Source organism: Sceloporus occidentalis, unplaced genomic scaffold (genome assembly GCF_023333645.1).
Source record: "Sceloporus occidentalis isolate IW3139 unplaced genomic scaffold, rSceOcc1.0.p SCAF_39, whole genome shotgun sequence".
Classification (NCBI taxonomy): domain Eukaryota; kingdom Metazoa; phylum Chordata; class Lepidosauria; order Squamata; family Phrynosomatidae; genus Sceloporus; species Sceloporus occidentalis.
Window position 1 is genome coordinate 8,734,744 of NW_028317019.1, and position 21,956 is coordinate 8,756,699.

General features: G+C 43.7%; 1 protein-coding gene across 1 annotated transcript; it reads left to right on the forward strand.

Annotated features, from left to right (window-relative positions):
* The first annotated feature begins 1,538 nt into the window (after positions 1-1,538).
* Positions 1,539-4,371, forward strand: LOC149290533 (uncharacterized). Its single transcript, XM_089489380.1, has one exon. It carries the CDS (start codon positions 2,640-2,642, stop codon positions 3,948-3,950), a length of 1,311 nt encoding a protein of 436 aa, XP_089345506.1. The 5' UTR covers positions 1,539-2,639; the 3' UTR covers positions 3,951-4,371.
* The last annotated feature ends 17,585 nt before the right edge of the window (positions 4,372-21,956 follow it).

Consider the following 21,956-nt stretch of genomic DNA (forward strand, 5'->3'; position numbering starts at 1 on the left):
TTGTGTGTTGGACTAGGAGGAACTTCCTGGCAGTAAGGGCTGTTCAACAGTGGAAGACGCTCCCTTGGAGAGTGGCGGAGTCTCCTTCTTTGGAGGCCTTTAAGCAGAGGCTGGATGGCCATCTGTTGGGGATGCTTTGATTGAGAGTTCCTGCATGGCAGAATGGGGTTGGACTGGATGGCCCTTGGGGTCTCTTCCAACTCTATGATTCTATGACTCTGGATACCAGGCTTCAATGAAAATCTGATTCTCTCCAACAGAGAAGGCTAAATATCTTACATGGGGCACGTGTCGATGACGTGGCTCATGCGCCGTGTCCAAATGGTGTGGCCCACGAGGGACATCACAGTGCTTGTCACACTCTCTCAGCCTTAAGGTAAGGTGAAGGCAAATCCCCTCTGAACAAATCTTCCAAGAAAACCATTGGGCAAGTCACACTCTCTCAGCCTCAGAGGATGGCAGAGACAAACCCTCTCTGACAAACCTCCCAAGAAAACCTCTTGAAGGCACACACCCATTCACTCGCACACCCCCAAGTCACCAAAAGCAAACTCTCTGAACAAATCAAGAAAACCCACTAGGCAAGTAAGTCACACACTCTCATCCTCAAGGAAAGACTGGCAAAGGCAAACTCTCTGAACAAACCAGGATGTTTTGAAATTCCTCCTGGGCAGAAATGTAGGATGTGCCCTGGATAAAGGATGATGTCTGGTCACCCTGGTAAAATGGAGGATGTTTTCACATTGCTCCTGGGCAGGGCTCAAATGTGTGCCGTATCCTGGATAAAGGAGGACGTGTGGTCATCCAACCAAAAATGGAAGACATTTTGACATTCATCCTGGCCAGAAGGCTGAAACATAGGACACGTCCTAGAAAAGGAGGACATCTGCTCATCTTACAAAAAATAAGGGTGTTTTGAAATTCCTTCTGGGTAGAAATCTGAAATGTAGGACGTGTCCTATAAAAAGAGGCCAGAAGAGTCAAGCCTTGATATCTGGGCCCCACAACATACCCCATCTCCCAGAATTCCATAGCCATGAGCCAGAAAAGAGTTAATCCTTGATATCTGGACCCCAGAACATACTCTGACTCCCAGAATTCCATAGCCTTGAGCAAGAAAAGAGTCAAGCCTTGATATCTGGGCTCCACAACATGCTCTAATTCCCAGAATCCCATAGCCATGAGCCAGAAAAGAGTTAAGCCTTGATATCTGGGCCCCACAACATGCTCACACTCCTAGAATCCATAGCTTTGAGCCAGAAATGAGTTAAAGCGCTGCCAAACCGGGTTAATTCTTCAGTGTGGATGCAGCCTGATGCAGCCTCTTGTCCCTCTCAGCCTCTCCTTCAGGGTTTTTTACTGGCTTTGCAGAAAGGAGTCAGGGCCAGGAGAAAAGGAAAGGGCGCTTGCTGGAGTGCCTGTGCGCAGCCTCAAACAAGCGCAAGGGTGCCACTTGCGCTCCTCCTGAAGCCTACAGGAGCGCAAGTGGCGCCCTGGTGCTTGTTTGGGGCTGTGTGTATGCATGTGTGCGCGCTCCAGCAAGTGCCCTTTCATCTCCTCCGGGCGGCGCACAGCCCAGCAAAGCCAGGAGGAGCGCTTTTGCTGCCCTGGTGCTTGCCTGGGGCTGGAGCTGAGCATGCGTGCACACGTGCGTGCTCCAAGAGGAGCGCAAATGGTGCCCTTGAACTTGTTGCGTCCTGGGCGGCTGCCTATGTGGCCTATATGGAAGAGCCGGCCCTGGTGCAAATACCTCAGACATAAGGGTTTGGCACACCAGTCCCCAGGTCCTTGTTGGCTCTGAATTCCAGTCCTGTTCACAAGCCCATGTACAGCGCAATATGAACACGATGCTCCCAGATGCAGCTCAACAATATTAGCACAGTATGGAAACAAATTTCCAGATACAGGTATTGGCAATACACTGACCACTTTTCACACTTAAAAGTAAGTCACAGAAACAGCTGATTTCATTCGAATCTTTGGAGGTTCTCTATCTTGAGTTGGAAAATAATAAAAACATTTGCAAGCATTCCTCTCTGACTTCCATCATGCTCACCATCTCTTGTATACACAACTCCAATCCAATCAATCCACATGTGACCCGTGTACTGTATTGGTTGTGAGTCATCTCCTGGTGCCACAACATACTCTAACTCCCATGAAGTGTCCTCTGCAGCTAGCTTGCATCATGCCATGTGCTCTGACTCAACCCTCTCTGGCCGTCTCACAGGATATGAGGCCACTTTTCAATCAAAATATGTTTACACATGTTTAAAAGAATCTTTTTTCAACAGTCTGTATGACTATCTGCTTCTACTGATTACCTCAAGATAGTTCCCCCACAATCTCTTCTTTGCCAGCTACTGTGAGTAAGGATATAATCGTTTCATGGATTTGGGGCATCTGCAACAGGGTCATGCTTAGGTCTTCCAGTCCAACTTTATATCAAATAGGGAGGTGTGAATTTAGGGATAAATCTTGGGCTAACACCTTTCTCTCTTAACTCTGATATTCAGTATTGTCTGTCATTATCCTTCTTTACAGAAAAACGTGTCAGTCATGAGAGAGTCCACACAGGAGAGAAGCCATACAACTGCCAGAATTGTGGGAAACATTTTGCGTACAAGTCGATCCTTGTCATGCATCAGAGAGTCCACACCGGAGAGAAGCCATGCAAATGCCAGCATTGTGAGAAATGTTTTTCTTTGAAGGCGCACCTAGTGATACATCAGAGAGTCCACACAGGAGAGAAGCCATACAAATGCCAGCATTGTGGGAAAGGTTTTTCTTGGAAGGGACACTTAGTGAGACATCAGAGAGTCCACACAGGAGAGAAGCCATACAAATGCCAGCATTGTGGGAAAGGTTTTTCTCGGAAGGGACACTTAGTGAGACATCAGAGAGTCCACACAGGAGAGAAGCCATACAAATGCCAGCATTGTGGGAAAGGTTTTTCTCGGAAGTCAAACCTAGTGACACATCAGAGAGCCCACACCGGAGAGAAGCCATACAAATGCCAGCATTGTAGGAAATGTTTTACTTCAAAGTCAGAACTAGTGAAACATCAGAGAGTCCACACGGGAGAGAAGCCATACAAATGCCAGCATTGTGGGAAATGTTTTTCTTGGAAGGCAATCTTAGTGAGACATCAGATAATTCACACAGGAGAGAAGCCATACAAATGCCAGCATTGTGGGAAAGGTTTTTCTAGGAAGTCACACCTAGTGAAACATCAGAGAGGCCACACAGGAGAGAAGCCATACAAATGCCAGCATTGTGGGAAATGTTTTACTTCAAAGTCAGACCTAGTGAAACATCAGAGAGTCCACACGGGAGAGAAGCCATACAAATGCCAGCATTGTGGGAAATGTTTTTCATTGAAATCAAACCTAGTGAAACATCAGAGAGTCCACACAGGAGAGAAGCCATACAAATGCCAGCATTGTGGGAAAGGTTTTTCTTTGAAATCAAACCTAGTGAAACATCAGAGAGTCCACACGGGAGAGAAGCCATACAAATGCCAGCATTGTGGGAAATGTTTTTCATTGAAATCAAACCTAGTGAAACATCAGAGAGTCCACACGGGAGAGAAGCCATACAAATGCCAGCATTGTGGGAAATGTTTTTCATTGAAATCATACCTAGTGAAACATCAGAGAGTCCACACAGGAGAGAAGCCATACAAATGCCAGCATTGTGGGAAATGTTTTACTTCAAAGTCAGACCTAGTGAAACATCAGAGAGTCCACACAGGAGAGAAGCCATACAAATGCCAGCATTGTGGGAAATGTTTTTCTTTGAAGGGAGACTTAGTGAAACACCAGAGAATCCACACAGGAGAGAAGCCATACAAATGCCAGCAGTGTGGAAAATGCTTTTCTTGGAGGTCATGCCTATTCAATCATCATAGAGGCCACACAGGAGAGACGCCACACAAATCCAAGCAGTGAACAAACATTATTTTTGTAAAGAAGGAATGCAAAAATATTTTTTCAATTAATCGGCGCTAAGAAAAGGCCCTTATGATTTTATTTGTACGGTTTTTCTGTCTGTATGTCTGTCTATGTTTTAAAGTTATGATTTGTTAAGTTTAGGTTTTAATAGCTACTAATATAGACAATTGCTTTCGGTTATGAATTTGGCTGGGGATTGTGGGTCATAATATAGGTTAGGTAGCTGGGGAGCAGGGATGTTGGCTGAAGAAAGTTGGGGACCAGTAGTAACAGAAAGGGAGCTAGCTTCTTTGAATGTCTGGGGCAGGGAGAGATTGTGCGTGTGAGAAGGATGGCAAAGAGGGGCTGGTTTATAGTGGGGGATAGATGGTGGGAATTGCAGGTGGGGGCTAGGTTTGGTAGAAGGTGGAGTTTTAGGTTTTAGGGTTTCAATATATTCTTTGGCTTGGGGAGGGCAGTTCTGGCTTAAACATTGAATTCCTGACTATGTATTTTCAATAAAGTTCTTTGCTATTTCAACTCACTGGACTCTTTGATGCACAGAAGTTTGAATTTGCACAACACTGACACTTTCTTCTCTCCTCAGTTCTCAGCAACATTCCCAGCCATAAGAACAGAGGAGGCAAACACACTACATCTATCTATATCTATATCTATATCTATATCTATCTATATACATATAGTATACACAGGGAGACTGTTTCCAAAGCAGAGCCTTCCTTTCCTGCTTTTCCTGGGTTCTATTGGGGCCTCTTCAAAATCTCCTCAAAAGAAGGAAGGAAGGAATAAAGGAAGGAAGGAAGGAAGGAAGGAAGGAAGGGGAGGCTGCTGAACCCCCAGTGCACTCCTTCCCTTCCCTCAAAGGTCGCCAGTGGAACAAACAGCAGCAGCAGTAAGACCCTGGTGATCCCTGCACATGATCAGAAGGGGCCTTTGGATGTATGTGCGCATGCGCAGTCTCGGACCTGAAGCCATTGCTGCTGTTCTCAGGGAGGTAGGGAAGTGGGGAGATCCCTCTTTCCTATGGAGGAATGGCTGGAGGGTCTTCTGGGGGGCACTTGAGGGGTCATAAGTAGGAAGGAAGGCCTATTCTCCCCCCAAAGAAAGGCAGGGTGCCTTCCAGGCCTTCTCTCCCTCTTTCCTTCCCTGTCTCCTCCTCAGGGGATTCCTTAGGGCCCCAGTACTTCAGGGGTTATTATGAGAAAAGAGGGCAGTGGGACCCTTGGAGGGAGGCATATCCATGGAGGGGATCAGGGTCCAAATGTAATAGGGGCTTTGAGGAGCCTTCTCCCTCCTGGAAAGTAGGGCAGAGGAAAGACTGCATCAATAGAAATATAGTGTCTAGATCCAGGGAAGTCATAGTGCCGCTCTATTCTGCTCTGGTCAGTCCGGACCTGGACTACTGTGTCCAGTTCTTTGCACCACAATTCAAAAAGGATGTTGAGAAACTGGAGCGTGTCCAAAGGAGGTGAAGGGTCTGGCAACCATGTCCTATGAGGAACGACTTAGGGAGCTGGGGATGTTTAGCCTGGAGAAGAGAAGTTTAAGAGGTGATATGACAGCCCTGTTTCAATACTTGAAGGGATGTCATATTGAGGGAACAAGCTTGTTTTCTGCTTCTCCGGAGACTAGGACCTGGAATAATGGATGCAAGCTCCAGGAAAAGAGATTCCACCTCAACATTAGGAGGAACTTCCTAAGAATAAGGGCTGTTCGACTGTGAAAGACACTCCTTCCTCGGAGAGTGGTGGAGTCTCCTTCCTTGGAGGTCTTTAAACACAGGCTGGATGGCCATCTGTCGGGGATGCTTTGATTGAGAGTTCCTGCATGTCAGGGAGTTGGACTGGATGGCCCTTGTGGTCTATTCCAACTCTATGATTCTTCAAAGACATAGCCATGTAAGTCAGTAGAATCAGTATGTACAGAGATCTTGTAGCACCTTTGAGACTAACTGAAAGAAAGAAATTGGCAGCAAGAGCTTTCCTAGACTTAAGTCTATTTCCTGAGATGCATTTGCCAACTTCTTTCTTTTAGTTAGTCCCAAAGGTGCTACAAGATCTCTATACATAATAATAATAAATGCATCTGAGGAAGAAGACCTAAGTCTAGGAAGGCTCCTTCTGTCAACCTCTCTCTTTCAGTGAGTCTCAAAGGGGCTGCAAGCTCTCTACGTATTTGGGATGTCTAGTTTGGCAAGGCATTTTGCAAATTATATATATATATATATATATATATATATATGGATCTAGGTTCGAGTCCTGGCTTGAGCAAGATATCTGAGTTGGCCAGATTCACAGCTCTCAAAATGAAAAATAAAATAAAATAAAAACCTGCGCTTGGAAGGCATTGCAGATTCACATTTGCAAATATATATATTTATATATTTTATTTTATTTTTCATCTTGGAAGTTGTGAATCTGGCCAAGTCAGTCCCAGATCTCTTGCCCAAGCCATGACTCGAACCCAGGTCCCTCCTTCCTTCCAAGGGTCTGCTTATTAAGCAAGGAAGGGGAGGCAGCAAGGAAACTCTTCCTGGGAAGAGGCGGATCTCCCAGGCAACTCAAGGCTTGCAAAGGCAGCATGGCTGGGCTGGATCCTGATCCTGAAGAGCCAGAAGCAGCCTGGGGCTTCTCCGATCTGAGTGACTCCGAATTGTTGCAGATCCAGGAACCGGAGTGAATCTGCTTTCCTCTCTCTCCCTTTTCCCAAAGTCCCTGGGGTGCTACAAATCCCAGCAACTGAGGTCCCCTCCCTTGGGTGCTCTGGGTTCCCACAGGGATCTGTCTGGGTCCAGTTGTATTCAACATCTTTATCAATGACTTGGATGACAGAAATGGGGGAATACTTATCAAATTTGCAGATGACACCAAATTAGGAAGAGCACTTAATACTCCATAGGACAGGATTAAAATTGAAAATGACCTGAATAGACTAGAAAGCTGGGTCAAACTAACAAAATGAACTTCAGCATGGAGAAATGTAAGGTACTGCACTTCGGGCAAAAAAGAAAGAAAGAAAGAAAACAGCCCCAAGGACACTCCTTTCCAGGCCGTGGGGAAGCGGCGGATCGGGGCCTTGGAGGCTGCTTCTCTGGCAGCTGAGGCCCTGATCCGGTGAGGAAAGGAGCACCTACAGGCTGCCCAAAAGGGGCGGTCTGTAACGCGCCAATGTCAAATGTTTCCAGGTCCAGTTGCTCTTCCTCCTCTTCTTCCTCCTGTTCCACAATAGCTATGGGCTCACTCCCAGCTGAGACGTAGAAAGGGCCCTGTGGTGGGATCCCTTTATCTCCAACTTTGGCCTCACTCGCTTTGGCCTGTGAGAGAAGAAAACTGGGCAGATTAGTCCTAAAGCAAAATTAGGGATGTGACAAAATCAGGGATCTGACCAATGAAAGAAAGGAGGGGAAGAAGGTGTGACATTGCCTTGTTGTGGTGCTGCTGCTGGTGGTGCTGGTGTGTCTCCAAGTCATTTTTGTCTAATGGACACCCAAAGATGCTTTTCTTGATTCTACATTTTGAATTCTAAGCCACCTTGAGAGCCACCCATGGGAGAAAGGTGGGATGAAATGTAATAAATAACACAACCATACAGTTCAAAGAAGGTACAATAGGAATGAATGAATAAGAAGGATGCTTTCAGGTGAGATCAACCAGTCCAACTTGTGATGCCTTCACAAAGCAGGAGTAGGTTCCACTGTAAGAAAGACAGTACTCAAAACACTAATATCAAATAGGAAACAGGGAAACTAACCCAGAGAAATGCTCTTGTCCTGAGGTCTCTCCTCCTTCTCTCAGCCTCAACTGACTCAACTCCCTCCTTGGTCAAGATTCTCAGTTCTTTCCAGGGAAACCAACCAAAGAAACACGTTCTCCTTGGTTCCATCTGACCACTTCTCCATGAGTCCAATTACATGGGTTACATTTCTCTTAACAGGATGATTTCAACTGCTTTTTAACCTTTCACAGTCAGCTCTCAGGATCCACAGATTCTGCATCTCAATATATCCCCCCAAAGCCAACCTTGATTTTGCCATTTTATGTAAGGTTCATCATACTACAACCCCATTGTTTGTAATAGGACTTGAACATCCACGGATTTTGGTTACTAAGTGGGGTCCTGAAACCAAACCTCAGCAGATACTGAGGTCAAACTATAAATAATGTTCAAATTCCTTTTATTTTCAGAATAAACAACCATACAATCAATAAAATTACAATTCAAACATACATCACACTTCTTCTTATTTTCTTATTATTACCATCTTTCTCCTTCCTACCTCCTCTATTCTTTAAACTGCATGTCATCCTACCTTTCTACTACCTTCTTTTTCATTCTTTCCACCTCTCTCCTCCTTTCTCTCTATCTCCTTCACAACTGCGCCACTCTCTTACTCATCATTCCACTCTACCCAACTGCAACTTCTACCTTCTACAGTTACACATACCTCCAACTACATACATAACTCTCTTTTTACCACCTCTATCTTCTTTCTCCCTTTCTTTCTCACTTCTAGAAGAATAGGAAAGAAGATCTTATTTCAGCTTCCTCACTTCTAATTTAGTCTATACTTTACTATGTATCATAACTTTCCTTTCTTTCTCTATTTCATATTTACTTTACTACTACACTTCTATGCTGTTACTCAATTTACATTCTTCTACTCTATCCAAAGTTCAGTTCATACACAGAAAAGAATCTACAATGTCATCTCCTTCTATCTCCTTTGAAGGATGACTGATGCATTTCTGCATCATTATATACAACAGTGATGACTCCACTCCACTCTTATGCCCTCTAACTCTGGGTGAATTTATAAATAATAATAATAATAATAATAATAATAATAATAATAATAATAATTTATTTGGATCCCGCCTTTTCCTGAAGGAATCAAGGCGGGTTACAAGAAAGAGTAATAAAATACAATATGTGTAAAATATACATTTAAAATAATAGCCAAACCCTAACCCTCCCTCCCACACCCCAGTCCCAGTTATAAAAGTAAATGATGGGTCTGAACAGACATGCCAAAATAAAGCTGCATCGGGTCACTTTGGAGGTATGATCAGAGACACATGCGTCTTAAGAGGCCAGAAGCTGCACCAAAGCTGCACTCCAGTCCTTAGGACTGTAGCATGGCTTTGGCATGGCTTCTTGGCTCTTAGGACACATGCATCATTTAAATAGCATACCTCCTAAGTGACCCGAAGGAGCTTTATTTTGGCCTGTCTGTATGGGCTCTAAGTAAGATAAATTACAATACAGATAAGAAAAAGAAAAAAGGGGTTAAAATTAGGGTGGAGAGACTGATGGGAGAACTTATATCTATGCAAGTTAGCCAAGGTATCGGTATCAATAACTGTGTCAGTGACAATGAAAAGCCCTAATCTGGAAAGGCCTGACAAAAGAGATCCATCTTAACAGCCTTTTTAAAGGCTTCTAAGGTGGTGATGTGACGGATCTCTTCCGGAAGGTCATTCCAAAGCCTAGGAGAGGCAGAAGAAAAGGTCCTCTGGGTTGTTGTAGCCAATCTAGTCTTAGGCTTTAGGAGACTTTTTCCAGTGCAGGGAGGATTGTGTGGAAGAAGGCACTCCTGAAAGTAGTCTGGACCTAAGCCATGTAGGGCTTTAAAGGTTACAACCAACACCTTGTATCTTGCCCAGACACTAATGGGCAGCCAGTGGAGGGATTTAGGAACCGGTGTAATGTGGGCAGTTCTAGAAACTACAAACTACAAATTCCATGATTTCACAGGATGTTGCTATAAAAATTAAATTGGAACCAGTGTTGCATGCAATGTAGTGTTCTAGAGCACTTGTCCCCATTCTATAGGAAGGGCAATGGGTCCTTACCCACAGAGGACACATTTTCATAGGTTTCCATCATCACCTCGTTGTACAGAAATTTCTGCTTTGGACTCAAGAGTGGTCCTTCCTCCTCTGAGAAGAACACTGCCACATCTCAAAAGGTAATCTGCAATAGAAAATAGCCTTCGCTGAAAGACAGAGGATTGTAAATAACAGCCCCATTGCATCCTAGTCAGTCAAATTCCCAATGGCTCCACCACAAAAAAGGAGGTCTGGACACTAACCTGTCTGGAGGTCTTCTTTCCTCCAGTTTCTTTCACAAAGGAGGAATTGAGGGCTGTTTCTCTTCTCTCCCTTCCTTTGGAAGCCATCTTGGTTCTTTCCACACCTGCAGAAAATACAAAGTGTTTTTATGTGCACACATTTATGCAATCTTTCATGGACCACCGAAAATACAATTCAATAGCGCTAAGGGCAAATCAAACCTGAACCTTCCCTAAACTTCAAAATAAATCCATTGGAAAGCAGGATATTAATTAGTGATGATATTATTATTATTACTATTATTAGTCTCACCTCCAAACCCTCAGAGAGAGAATCTTGTGAATGCTGGAAGACTAAGACAGTTCACTGGGCCTTTCGGGGTGTAGAGACCAGCATTCTTAGCCGGCATGAGGGCGAAGATGGCGTCTGCACAGCGCACTCCCTGACTCTTCCCGCATGCCTGTGTGATGCTGCACATTGCACCACATCGCAGGTGATGTCACGGCGTTCCTCTGGTGCTACATCCAGATGACGCATTGCCAAAGGAGTGCAGAAAAGAAGCACCGTTGGCGGATATGGCACTTTTTCCCCAGTGCAGAAAGGAGCTCCTTTTTGCACCATGGAAAGGCCACATCAGGGCCACACTGTACCTTATCATAGTTCAAAAAAGAGCTGCAAAAAGCAGCGTGTTTGCCATGGCCTTGATCTGGCGCTAAAAGGGGTGGCCTGTACATCCCCTTAATTTCTAGAAAATGGGTCTAGGATTGGAGTCCTAGGGTTGGCCCCAGCCTTCATGACTCCCAAAGATGTCAATAAAAGGAGGGCTGGGTGGGAATCATGTGTCTGATTGATTTTAATGGGTCTATTTTTTTCTTGCAATAATCTACATAAAATGATAATGATAGACAATAACAACAACAACAACAACAACCCAATAACAACAACCATAGCAACTGCAATATTTAAATGACCCATTGCCTTCCCCTAAGGCTGAGAGAGTGTGACTTGCCCAGTCACCCAGAGAGTTTCTATGTTGGAGCTGGGATTCAAACCCTGATCTCCAGAGTCCTAGTTCCACTATGCTCAGACCACTAGGCCACACTGGCTCCTACAACATGGACATCATTTCACTGGGCCATTGTATGTCATGGACTTGGCCCAGCTTCCTCATCCACGGAGGTCATTTTATAAGCCCCCTTCTCCTCCTCCATTTCCAGGCCCAGCTCCTTCTGCATACCCTCCAACTCTTCCAGTTTGGCAGGGACCCTCCCCTGGTTCATTCTCTGCCCTCCCACCTTTTCAGCTGCTCTTCAAAGGCCACAGTTTCCTCCTCCTGCTGCCATTTCTCCCCTTCTCTTCAGCTCACTGCCATTGCTGCAAACTGAGTCCAAAGGGCAAAAGGAGTCTGCCCTCCATGAAGACAGTGAAGGAGAAATGAGAAGAGGGGCCCTTCCCAGAGGCTCAGGCAAAACAGCTGCAGCCTCTCCTAGTTTGCCTCTCCTTCCTCAGAAGGAACCTTGCAATCTTGATCATATTCTGAGGTTCCTTGGTCCCAGCCTCCCTTTGATTCTCTTGGATCCCTCTCCAAAATCTCATGGCCCCACAGAGACTCCCAAGAGAGGAGAGGAGGCCTGGCAGCCGGAGAAGAGGGGAGGAGGAGGGGGGCTTCCTTGCTTCCGGCCCCCAAAGCTGCCTCCCTACAGAAGAACCTCCAGACCCCCATCCTTGGCTCCAAAATGGGGGCTCTTCCCTTCAGCCATCCGTCTCACAGAGGAACCAAATTTGGGGGTCCCCCATCGCCATCTCGAGGCCCCCACCTTCCCTTTCCTGCCAACGAAACCCAGAAGGAGCCCTTCTTCTTCCTAACTAGCCAACGGTCAAAGCCACCAGCCTTCTAGAACCCTATTCAGGCTCAATCCAAGCCAACCTCCAGCCTTTCCCAGAATTCCATGCTCTCCCTCCTCCCAGCGGAGGAGACCGGGAGACGGAGCAATGGGTGCAAACTCCAGGGAAAGAGAGTTTGTTTTCTTAAACTTGTAATTTCAGTTGTGTCCCTTTATGAATGGGATTATTATTATTATTATTATTATTATTATCATTAAGAACAATTATGATGATTAGTTTCTTGTTCCCAAAACCACAGAGCCTTGTGAAATCTCAAAGACTGTGTTTATCACACGGAGGCTTTTGCAGCTCTTTGCAGCTCAGATCCGTAGCAACTGGGGGTCCAACGATGCGAATTCAGGCGACAACGTTTTGTGTTATCACAGGCGATTCCTTTCTTCTTCTTTTTAAATAAAGTTTATTGAGTTTAAAATAAAACATACATACATACATCTTTCTAAAAAACCACCGACAGTTACATTGACAAGGTATATGATATATCAATATTTGTATGTAGCCTTTTATCCTCAGAGGTTCAACAGTCAGTTCTTTGGCTTCTCCCATCTCAGACCTTCTTCAGATCAGCTCCTCGCTCCTTTTATCTTTCTTACCTCACTCATCCAACTAATCCCACTTTCCCGTGTCTCTTCCTCCTCGTTCATACATACTCTAACCTTCTTCACTTACTTAATCTTATCTCTTCTCTTTACGAATCTGCCTCTGAATATACATCTTCTACACACCTTGCTAATCTATCAACTACTTCTTCTAACATTATCATCTTCCACACTAAAAGACTTCCGCCACCATTGATTTATAAAGCTTAGTCCTCTCTTGCAACCCACTTCTCTTCTGTCGGTTCAGTTGTCCATTTGAAGTATAAGTTCTAGAAGATGGTCTGTTTACTTATATGAAATGATACAAATGGATAAACTCTCCTGTAGGATTAAAGAAGGCTCCTGGGAGACTGTTCCTAAGGACTGGTGCAAAGTCTTAGACCACATTAGGAAGAAATGGGGTGATATAATTATATGCTATTATCAGCTACATCTTGGGATACTATGTTAGAGGTTAAAGAGATGATTACTTTTCTCTCTCTGAAAGCATGCTGGAAGAAATCAATTGGTTTACTTTGTTGTTGGAAAGGTTTACCCTTTACTATAATTCTGAATTTGGTGAAAATAGTTATCCTTCAAGACTGGCTTGCTCTTTCGATCTCCATTTCTTTGCATACAGGATCCTGGCAATAGAAACCATATACATTAAGGTTTTCTCATGTTTCTTATCCAGATTATCTTCAAACATTCCTAATAACAAAGCTTTAGGGTTAATGGAAGGAGGAACCGCTTCCAAGCTCACTCCGATTCCACTCCGAATTGGTCTGGTGTGGAATGCAGCTTCACTTCTGCTCTGTTTCAACACCGCAAACCCCCCGGTTGCAAATTTCCCACAATGCAGCGCTGCAAGTCCCCCCATTTCCTTCTGGTGGTCCTTTCGCTTTCAGGGCAACCAAGGGGGGTGAACAGCAGCCAATGGGAGCGGAGGAAGGTCCAGGTAAAGGGAAGGAGGCCACACCCCCTCAGGAATGGGAGCCAATGGGAAAATCACATTAGTCCCCATAGACTTCGGTTTTATCAATCAAGAACATTCCTAATACAGCGCCGCCCTCTTGTGGATACTCAGGGCATTGCAGCCTCCGTGGGCTTCTCACCAACTTCTATCCTGGACCGCCATCTGGTGGCCACTCTGGGCAATTCACTAATAGCAATTAACCAAATTAAACAGTATATAAAATAAAAACATGAAACAAGCTAGACAAGGAAACTGTTACATGGATTTGTAATTGGTTGACTGGCCGAATCGAAAGGGTGCTCAAAAATGACTCCTTTTCATCCTGGAGAGAAGTGACCAGTGAAGTGTTCAGTGGGTTTCTGTCCTGGGCCCAGTGCTATTCAACATCTTTATCAATGACTTGGATGACAGGAATGAGGGCATACTTATCAAATTTGCAGATGAAACCAAATTAGGAGGTGTAGCTAATACCCCAGAGAACAGGATCAAAATTCAAAATGACCTGAATAGACTAGAAAGCTGGGCCAAAGCTAACAAAATTTAATTCAATATGGAGAAATGTAAGGTACTGCATTTAGGGCGGAAAAATGAAATGCACAGATATAGGATGGAGACACCTGGATGAATGAAACTACGTGTGAAAGTGATCTGGGAGTCCCAGTTAGACGACAAGTTGAACATGAATCAACAGTGTGATGCGGCAGCTAACAAGGCTAATGCGATTTTAGGCTGCATCAATAGAAGTATAGTATCTAGATCAAGGGATGTAATAGTGCCACCCTATTCTGCTTTGGTCACCTGGAATATTGTGGGCACCACAATTTAAAAAGGATGTTGAGAAACTGGAGCACGTCCAAAGGAGGGCTACTAAAATGGTGAAGAGTTTGGAAACCAAAGATCACAATGGGACAGTCTCAATGCTTCAGGCAAGGAGCATCAGCTTCCCTCGGTTCGCCTCTGACGTCTTCCTCCTCCGCATCTTTAACTTGGGCACCATCCACTTCATAAGGTCCTTTAATTCCTTTATGTCTTCCTCCATTCAATAAATGTCTACCTAGGGTTCTTCTGTGCTGGGGCGGCTATCAAGGGACTCCCCCACTGCCAGGTCCCAGGCTGTCACTCTGCCCCCCGACGGCCTTCCTTTTCCCAGTCTGGGGCCGGAAACCCAATTCCTCCAGTGGTGGCCTGGATGGTGTGAGCTTCAGGAGGTTTCCCAGTCTTGGGCTTGGCCCTAGTTCCTCTGAAAAAGGCACCTGCTCCTCCACCACCGGACTCTCCAGAACCACCGGGTTCCCCAAGGACTCTTTTTGTTCCTGGGTCTCCATTGGAGTTAAAACTGTGAGACTTTACAAACGGTGAGATCTGGAGTCAGTCCTCTGCTCAAAAAATAAAACCCATTTGAAACAAAAGAAGTTTTATTGATGAATCCAGGCAGAAACATCCATTAACACCTTTTTGAAAAAGAACTTGCTCAACCCCTCCCTAAGCCAGCCCCCAATTCCCAAACTAAAGCAACACAAGCGGAGGTTGCATAGATGCCAAGGTTGTGTATACTTCCCCTTCCCTTCTCCCAGACAGCCTCACCTTGAAGAGTGGTGTTCCCAAGCCAGCTTCACTCCTCCTTGATAACCAGTCTCCAGCTGCAACCCCATCGATCTCTCCAAACGCCCTCCTTCATCTAAAAGCCACTCCATCTGTCCTTCTATCATTTTCCATTACATGCTTTCTATAACTCATTACTCTACACTGCCTATTATGAACTACAACTATCACTCCTACATTAACTCTAATTACCAAACCCTAATATTTTTACTCTTTATGACAGAACCCTTATAAACTGTTTCTGACACGCAATGGGCCAGTCCCAGTCCTTCAGGTAAAGAGCACCAGTCTGAAGTGACAATTCTCCCATCTCAATCTTTCAGGCAAGGAGCATCAGCCAGAGGTTGCAATGGGACAGTCTCAATCCTTCAGGTTTACAGCACCACCCTGAAGTCACAATAGTACCGTCTCAATCCTTCACCCAAGGAGCAGAAGTCTGAAGTCAAAATGGCCACATCTCAGTCCTTCAGGTAATCAGCACTAGCCTAAATTCACAATGGTCCCATCTCATGGCAGCAGACAAGGAGCATCGGCCTGAGATCACAATGGGCCAGTCCCATTCAGGTAAGGAGCACCAGCCTGAAGTCACAATATGTCATGAATCCCTTCATTCATTCATTTATTCATTCAGGGATTCATGCCATAAGGGTTATAGGTTTAGCTTTAAATTAGAGTTAAGATAGCTGGGATTTATGGTGCATTAAAATATGTTTTAATATGTGCTTTAATAGAAGATACTAGAAAGAGGCAGGGAGATCATGGCTAAAGAATGTGATTGTTTGCTAGGATTGGAATATGCAGGAATCACCCTTCTAACAGAGGCTTGAGTTTAAAAGACTGGTCTCTGTAAAAGGAGGAGGGAACATAGAGAGTTATTGATATTGTTATATTGTATTATGTTGTTATGGGTTTATGCTTCTTATATTTTAATTATATATATATATATATATATATATATATATATATATATATAAAATATGGTATCGTATTAGATTGGGATGGATGAGGTTTCATAATATATCTATATATCTATATCTATAGATAGATAGATAGAGATATATAGATACACACACACACACACACACACACATATCGTTAAGCCATAATGTTAATTAAAGTGTTGTGTGGCTGAGTTCTATGGTCCAAGGCACATGAGAGCTTAATTGTTTTTAGAAACGCTGCCAGAATCCCATATGGGAGGACACTGTGTGGGAAAAGGCTATCCAATTAATAATTTATTGGTTAATGGGGTGGAGTTAATTGATATGGTTAGAAAAGTGATAGGTTTATAAGTTCTTTCATTCCTGACAAAACGTCACTTCTATTGTATGTATCTTCTTCAATAAAAGCTGTTCCTTTTTCAAAGTACTGCCTTTTGTGTTGCAAGACAGGCTGCACTTAGGACCCTGACAGATATCTCTCTCCCCTTCCATTCACCCTGCTATCCCAAAAGGGATAAGCCCAAAAGGCAAAAGCACAGTTTTTTTCTCCCTGCTCTTGTGTAATGCCAGGTCAGTCAAAAATAAAATGCACATAGTCCATGATCTCCTACTGGACCAAGAGGCTGACCTGGCTTGTTTCACGGAGACCTGGCTGGTGAAGATAGCTCAGCCACCTGGGCTCAGGCCTTACCAGCCGGGTTCTCTGTCAGTGAGCAGGTAAGGGGACGTCCCTTTGGTCCATGCATCCAATCTTGCTTTGGCCAGGATACCTATCTGTAAGATGGACCACATCGAATGTATTTATTTCAGCTTAAAGACTAGGGAAAGTCTGGGGATTCTGTTGGTTTAATGTCCACCCCGTTGCTTAACATAAATACTCTCTGGAAAAGATAACATCAGAATTAACACAAATCAGGGAAAGAGTGACATTCCTGGAGGAAGAATATAAAAAATTGGAAAAAGAGATAGAGAGATTAACAAAAGAACATACTGAAGATACAGCAGAAAGAATTAAATTAGAGCAAAGATTTAGGGAGAGATGTCTTGGAATAAGAGGTCTTCCCGAACAGAAGGACGAAGATCTATATAAAAGGATAATACCAGCCTTGGCTGAATTTATGGACCTAGATAATGAATCTTTTCTCCTTGAGGTGGACAAGAAGTTTAGAGTAAGCTCCTGGGTCTCAAAACAGAAGAGACTGCCCAGTAAAACCAAGGCACCCAAAGCTCCAGGGCCAGATGGCCTAAGTGAAATATATTACAAGAGCTTACAGAAAGAGCTAATTAAACCCCTAGTAGAAATCACAAATAGACTCTCACAAAGAAGAACGCCTGACTCTTGGAAGAGAGCTGATATTGCACTGATTCCTAAAGAAAGTAAGGAGCTGTTAAGGATTTCTCTCCTTAACAACGATTATAAAATCTTCGCAATGATCTTAGCAGAAAGATTTTTAAAAACCCTACGAAATATCATAAACGAAGACCAAACGGGCTTCCTCCCAAAAAGGCACCTTAGAAACAACACGAGAAATTTACTAGATATTATAGACTTCTATGAGAAGAAAATAGATGAAAAAGCAGCTATAATTTTTCTCAACGCTGAAAAGACGTTCGATGAAGTTAATTGGAACTTCATGCTGGAAACCTTAAGAAACATGGTTCTAGGAGATAACTTTATCAGCTGGATAGATGCAATTTATTGAAAACAAACAGCGATAATTATTATTAATGGGGGAAAAGCGAAGGCGTTACCTGTAATGAGAGATACCCCTCTCACCTTTGCTATTTATGGCCACTTTAGAGACTCTGAGGACTAGCATTAAAGAAGATAAGAAGACCAAAGGCCTGGAAATAAAACCGGAAGAGTACAGACTTAAACTATATGCGGACGACGTGGTGATATACTTATCTGACCCAATAGAAAGTGTTAATCCCCTGCTTTATAAATTAAAGGAATATGGACAGCATTCAGGTTTCCAGATTAAGAGGGATAAGACAAAAATTTTACCAATGAATTTAACAAAAGAAGGATCAGGAAAATCTACAAGAGGAGACTGGCTTTGAAGTAGAAAAAAGGGTCAAATATCTAGGTGTTGAGTTCACCTCTAAAAACCGAGACCTCTTTAAAAGCAACTACAAGAAAATATGGGTTGATATCAACCAAGATCCCAATAGATGGGCTAAACTCAACCTATCCCTCTTGGGAAGGATCAGGGCAGGTAAAATGAATGTACCGCCTAAATTACTATTTTCATTTCAGACTATACTATCCTTCTTAATGACAAACCATTTTTAGAACGGCAGAAGGACCTGCAATAATCCATCTGGACAGGAAAAGACCTAGAATCAGATTTAAATCTCTAATAGATGATGTAACGATTCACAATCCTCTCTTCTATTTTGACCCGACACTTCTTTGGGTGTTTGAAGGACAGTCGTGTGGATGGATTTTAAAACACAGACCAAGCGGCTGGTTAAACAGGAATATAAGTTTATTTTTAAAACAGAACAGGCAAAGGTATCTTTGGGATGGAGTTGTTACTATGTCTTCTTTTGTTACATATATACAGGTCTGGGTTTAACTCTATAATAATAATAATAACAACAACAACAACAACAACAACAACAGCAACAACTCCGCCACACAGGTTGTACTATCACTGAAGAAATGATGTAACCCAAACCTCTCTCCTGAGTCTGGTTCCACTGAGTCTCTCTTCTAGACTCTCCAGAACTAATCCTGTCCCTCTTTGGACAAAGCAGTTCCTTAAGTAACCATCCCTCAGGAACTATGGGAACCCAGTCCTCTCTTGGACTCTACTGTTCCCATCCTCTCTATAACTATCTCCCACTGAACTCCCGCTTCATCCCTCAGGATTGCAAACCCTAACTGACTCCACCCAACTGCCAAGCGGAAGCTTCAAACTCCTCAGCCAGCACCTGATTGGCTTAGAGTCTCTGGCTTCTGATTGGCTGGTTTGTAAGTCAGTCCGTCACACGCCTCCCCCCTTTAATAGGTTCATTGAGACACAGAACCAAACGGTTCTATGGTCCAAGGAACTCCCAGTTATCAATTATACTTACCCATTATATATAACATTATACACACATCAGGTTACACTTGTGATATATTTCATATACTTGTTTTATCAATAACCATTTCCAACTTAAATATCTTTGGTATTTTCCTGTATGTTCCCCTTTTAAACATATGTCTAATATCAGTTCTACCTGTTATAACAACTTACCATCATTTTCTTATATGTTTAGCATATTATATCCATACCCCACATCACTTGTTGGGTTTTAATATTTTAATAACACTTAACCTTTTCCCCAACTTTAGAGCTTTATATGTTCCATTTAAATGTTTTTATCAAACATATTTAATCTTTAACCCTTTTCTCTTATTGAATTAAAGGCTGATGGAGCATCATCTCCAACTACTTTGCCCCGTTCCCAGTATGGTTTTGAAAACACTTCATCTTCCATTATACTAATGGCAAACAACAATATATTGGTTTTCCAGTCTATCAACTCAATTATATCCTTGTCCTTTTTAGGAGTCTTCTCTGGATCAGTCCTTGTAACTGACCACGTGTTTCTTTTTACCGGCTGTGGACTTAACACCTCATCTAGTAAAAAGTCTTTGCTTCCTCCTGTTTCACTGGACTACATTCATTGAGTGCGCTGAGCAATCTTTACATCTTCTTCTGTAGACCGTAAAGTGTCCCTTATCAAAATCATCCTGTTCTCTAGATAGTTCATCACAATCTTTGGTCTTTTTCCCTCTGTTGAATCTCCTTTTCCAGTTGGTTGATGGCTTTTGGGGTCCCACCAACACTTGTCTGTCATCTGGTCGCCACCAGTATGTTTGACAGCGAAGTTTATAGACGTGAATATGTTCTGCATATACACAGCTATTCATTCAACTTTTACTTTAAGATTCTTCCAGTCTCTGTGAACTAAACCCTTTTCTTGGGTTATATCACCCATTTGCCAAACTACATATCTTTCAACACTGTCCTATTTAATATATAGCTTCCAGAACCCTGAACTCTTTATTAGAACCTACAAAAGCCTGCTGTGATGTTTTTAATAACTACTTGGCAGACAAAATCTCTCAGATGAGAGCCGATTTGGATGCTGGCCTTACGACAGAAGTGACAGGAGAGGTATCCAGAGCTTTTGCCTATACTCTTCTTCTGGATGAATTTGAGTCAGTTAGTACAGAGGATGTGGAGAAGCTCCTTGGGAGTATGAAAAGAGGACTTGCTCTCTTGATCCTTGTGCGTCTTGGCTGGCTGTCCAGGGGGAGATACCATCAAGATGCTGCTAAACATATAACTAATGCATCTTTCAGGGAAGGCTGTCTTCCATCTTGCTTCAAAGAGGCGGTGGTTAAACCACTTCTTCAAAAAGCCTTCCCTTGAGCCCCTGGACAGAAACAATTACAGGCCAGTTTGGATCTTAATATTCTTAGGCAAGGCAATTGAGAGGGCAGTCTCCATTCAACTCCAAGCAGTCTTGGAAGAAATGGATTTTTCTACATCCATTTCAAACTGGATTTAGGATGGGTTACAGAGTTGAGACAGCCATGGTCACCTTAGTCGATGACCTCCGTCTGAGCATCGACAGCTCTTTGAAAAGGGGAAGTCTGACCCTGCTGGTGCTATTGAAGGCCTCTCAGCGGCCTTCAATACCATTGACCACAGTATCCTTCTGGAACATATGGGAGAGTTGGGAATTGGGGCACTGCTTTCCAGTGGTTCAGGTCCTACATCTCAGGCAGATTCCTGTGACTTAGGGACAGTTCTTCGTCCAAGAGGGAGCTCAAGTCGGGCGTCCCTCAAAGCGTGATTCTGTCCCCAATGCTATTCAACATTTACATGAAGCTGTTAGGTGAGATCATTCGGAGACATGGGGCGGAGAGCAGGGAGACCTTGAAACAGTAGTACGTGCGCTGCTCACCTCTTGGATCGACTTCTGTAACACACTCTACATGGAGCTATCCTTGTGCCAAGTTCAGAAACTTCAATTGATACAGAATATGGCAGCCAGGTTGGTTACGGGCTCTTCTAGAACTGACTACATTACACCGGTTCTTAAATCCCTTCACTGGCTGCCCATTAGTTTCTGGACAAGATACAAGGTGTTGGTTCACTCTGGAACGACCTCCGGATGAGATCCGTCCTATTAACACCTTGGAAGCCTTTAGGAAGGCTATTAAGATGGACCTCTTTCCAGACTAGATGAGATCTATTGACTTGCCTCCCCCTCCTCCTGACCCTTACCCTTGCCATTGTTAGTGTGATGGAAATTGCTATTGATGTATATCGTTCCTGCCCTCCCACCTCTCCTTCAGAAAACGACCCATTTCTTGCCCGAAAAGCTTTTTTTATTGTATTGTGTTATGAAAGTTTTTAATTTTCTTGCTGTTTAATAGGATTTTTAAGGGTTGATGAATGTTTTTATAATTGGGAGAAGGGTTGGGGGTTTGGAATTTTAATTGTATTTCTTAAATTGTATGTTATTTTATTACTGTAATCCACTTTGATTCCATTGAGGAAAAAGTAGAATAATAATAATAATAATAATAATAATAATAACAACTTCTCTTCAAGGGGGTCAAAAGCCCTTTCAGTATGCTCCCAGAACTGGGGGGGGGGGGGTGTTTCTGGGGCTGTGGGTCTCTCTGTTGGTCCTCCTCTGCAGGGTTGTTGTGAAGGAAAAGGTAAGTATGTGAGGGGGTGCCCAATCTGGATCCTGTGGGTCTCTAAGCCTAGTTCCCAGGTTGACAGGGGATTGTCAGAGTTTTGAGGTCCCTCCGTCTCCCTCCTCTTGGCTTTGGCCAAGAGGATTTTGGCTCTTCTCTCCTCCCCCCAGAGCCTCCTCCCCCAGGACTCCAGAGAAAACTCCCCTCCCCCAAGAAA

Coding starts and splice junctions, on each gene's coding strand:
- LOC149290533 (XM_089489380.1), top strand. CDS start 2,640: ATGCATCAGAGAGTCCACACCGGAGAGAAGCCATGCAAATGCCAGCAT.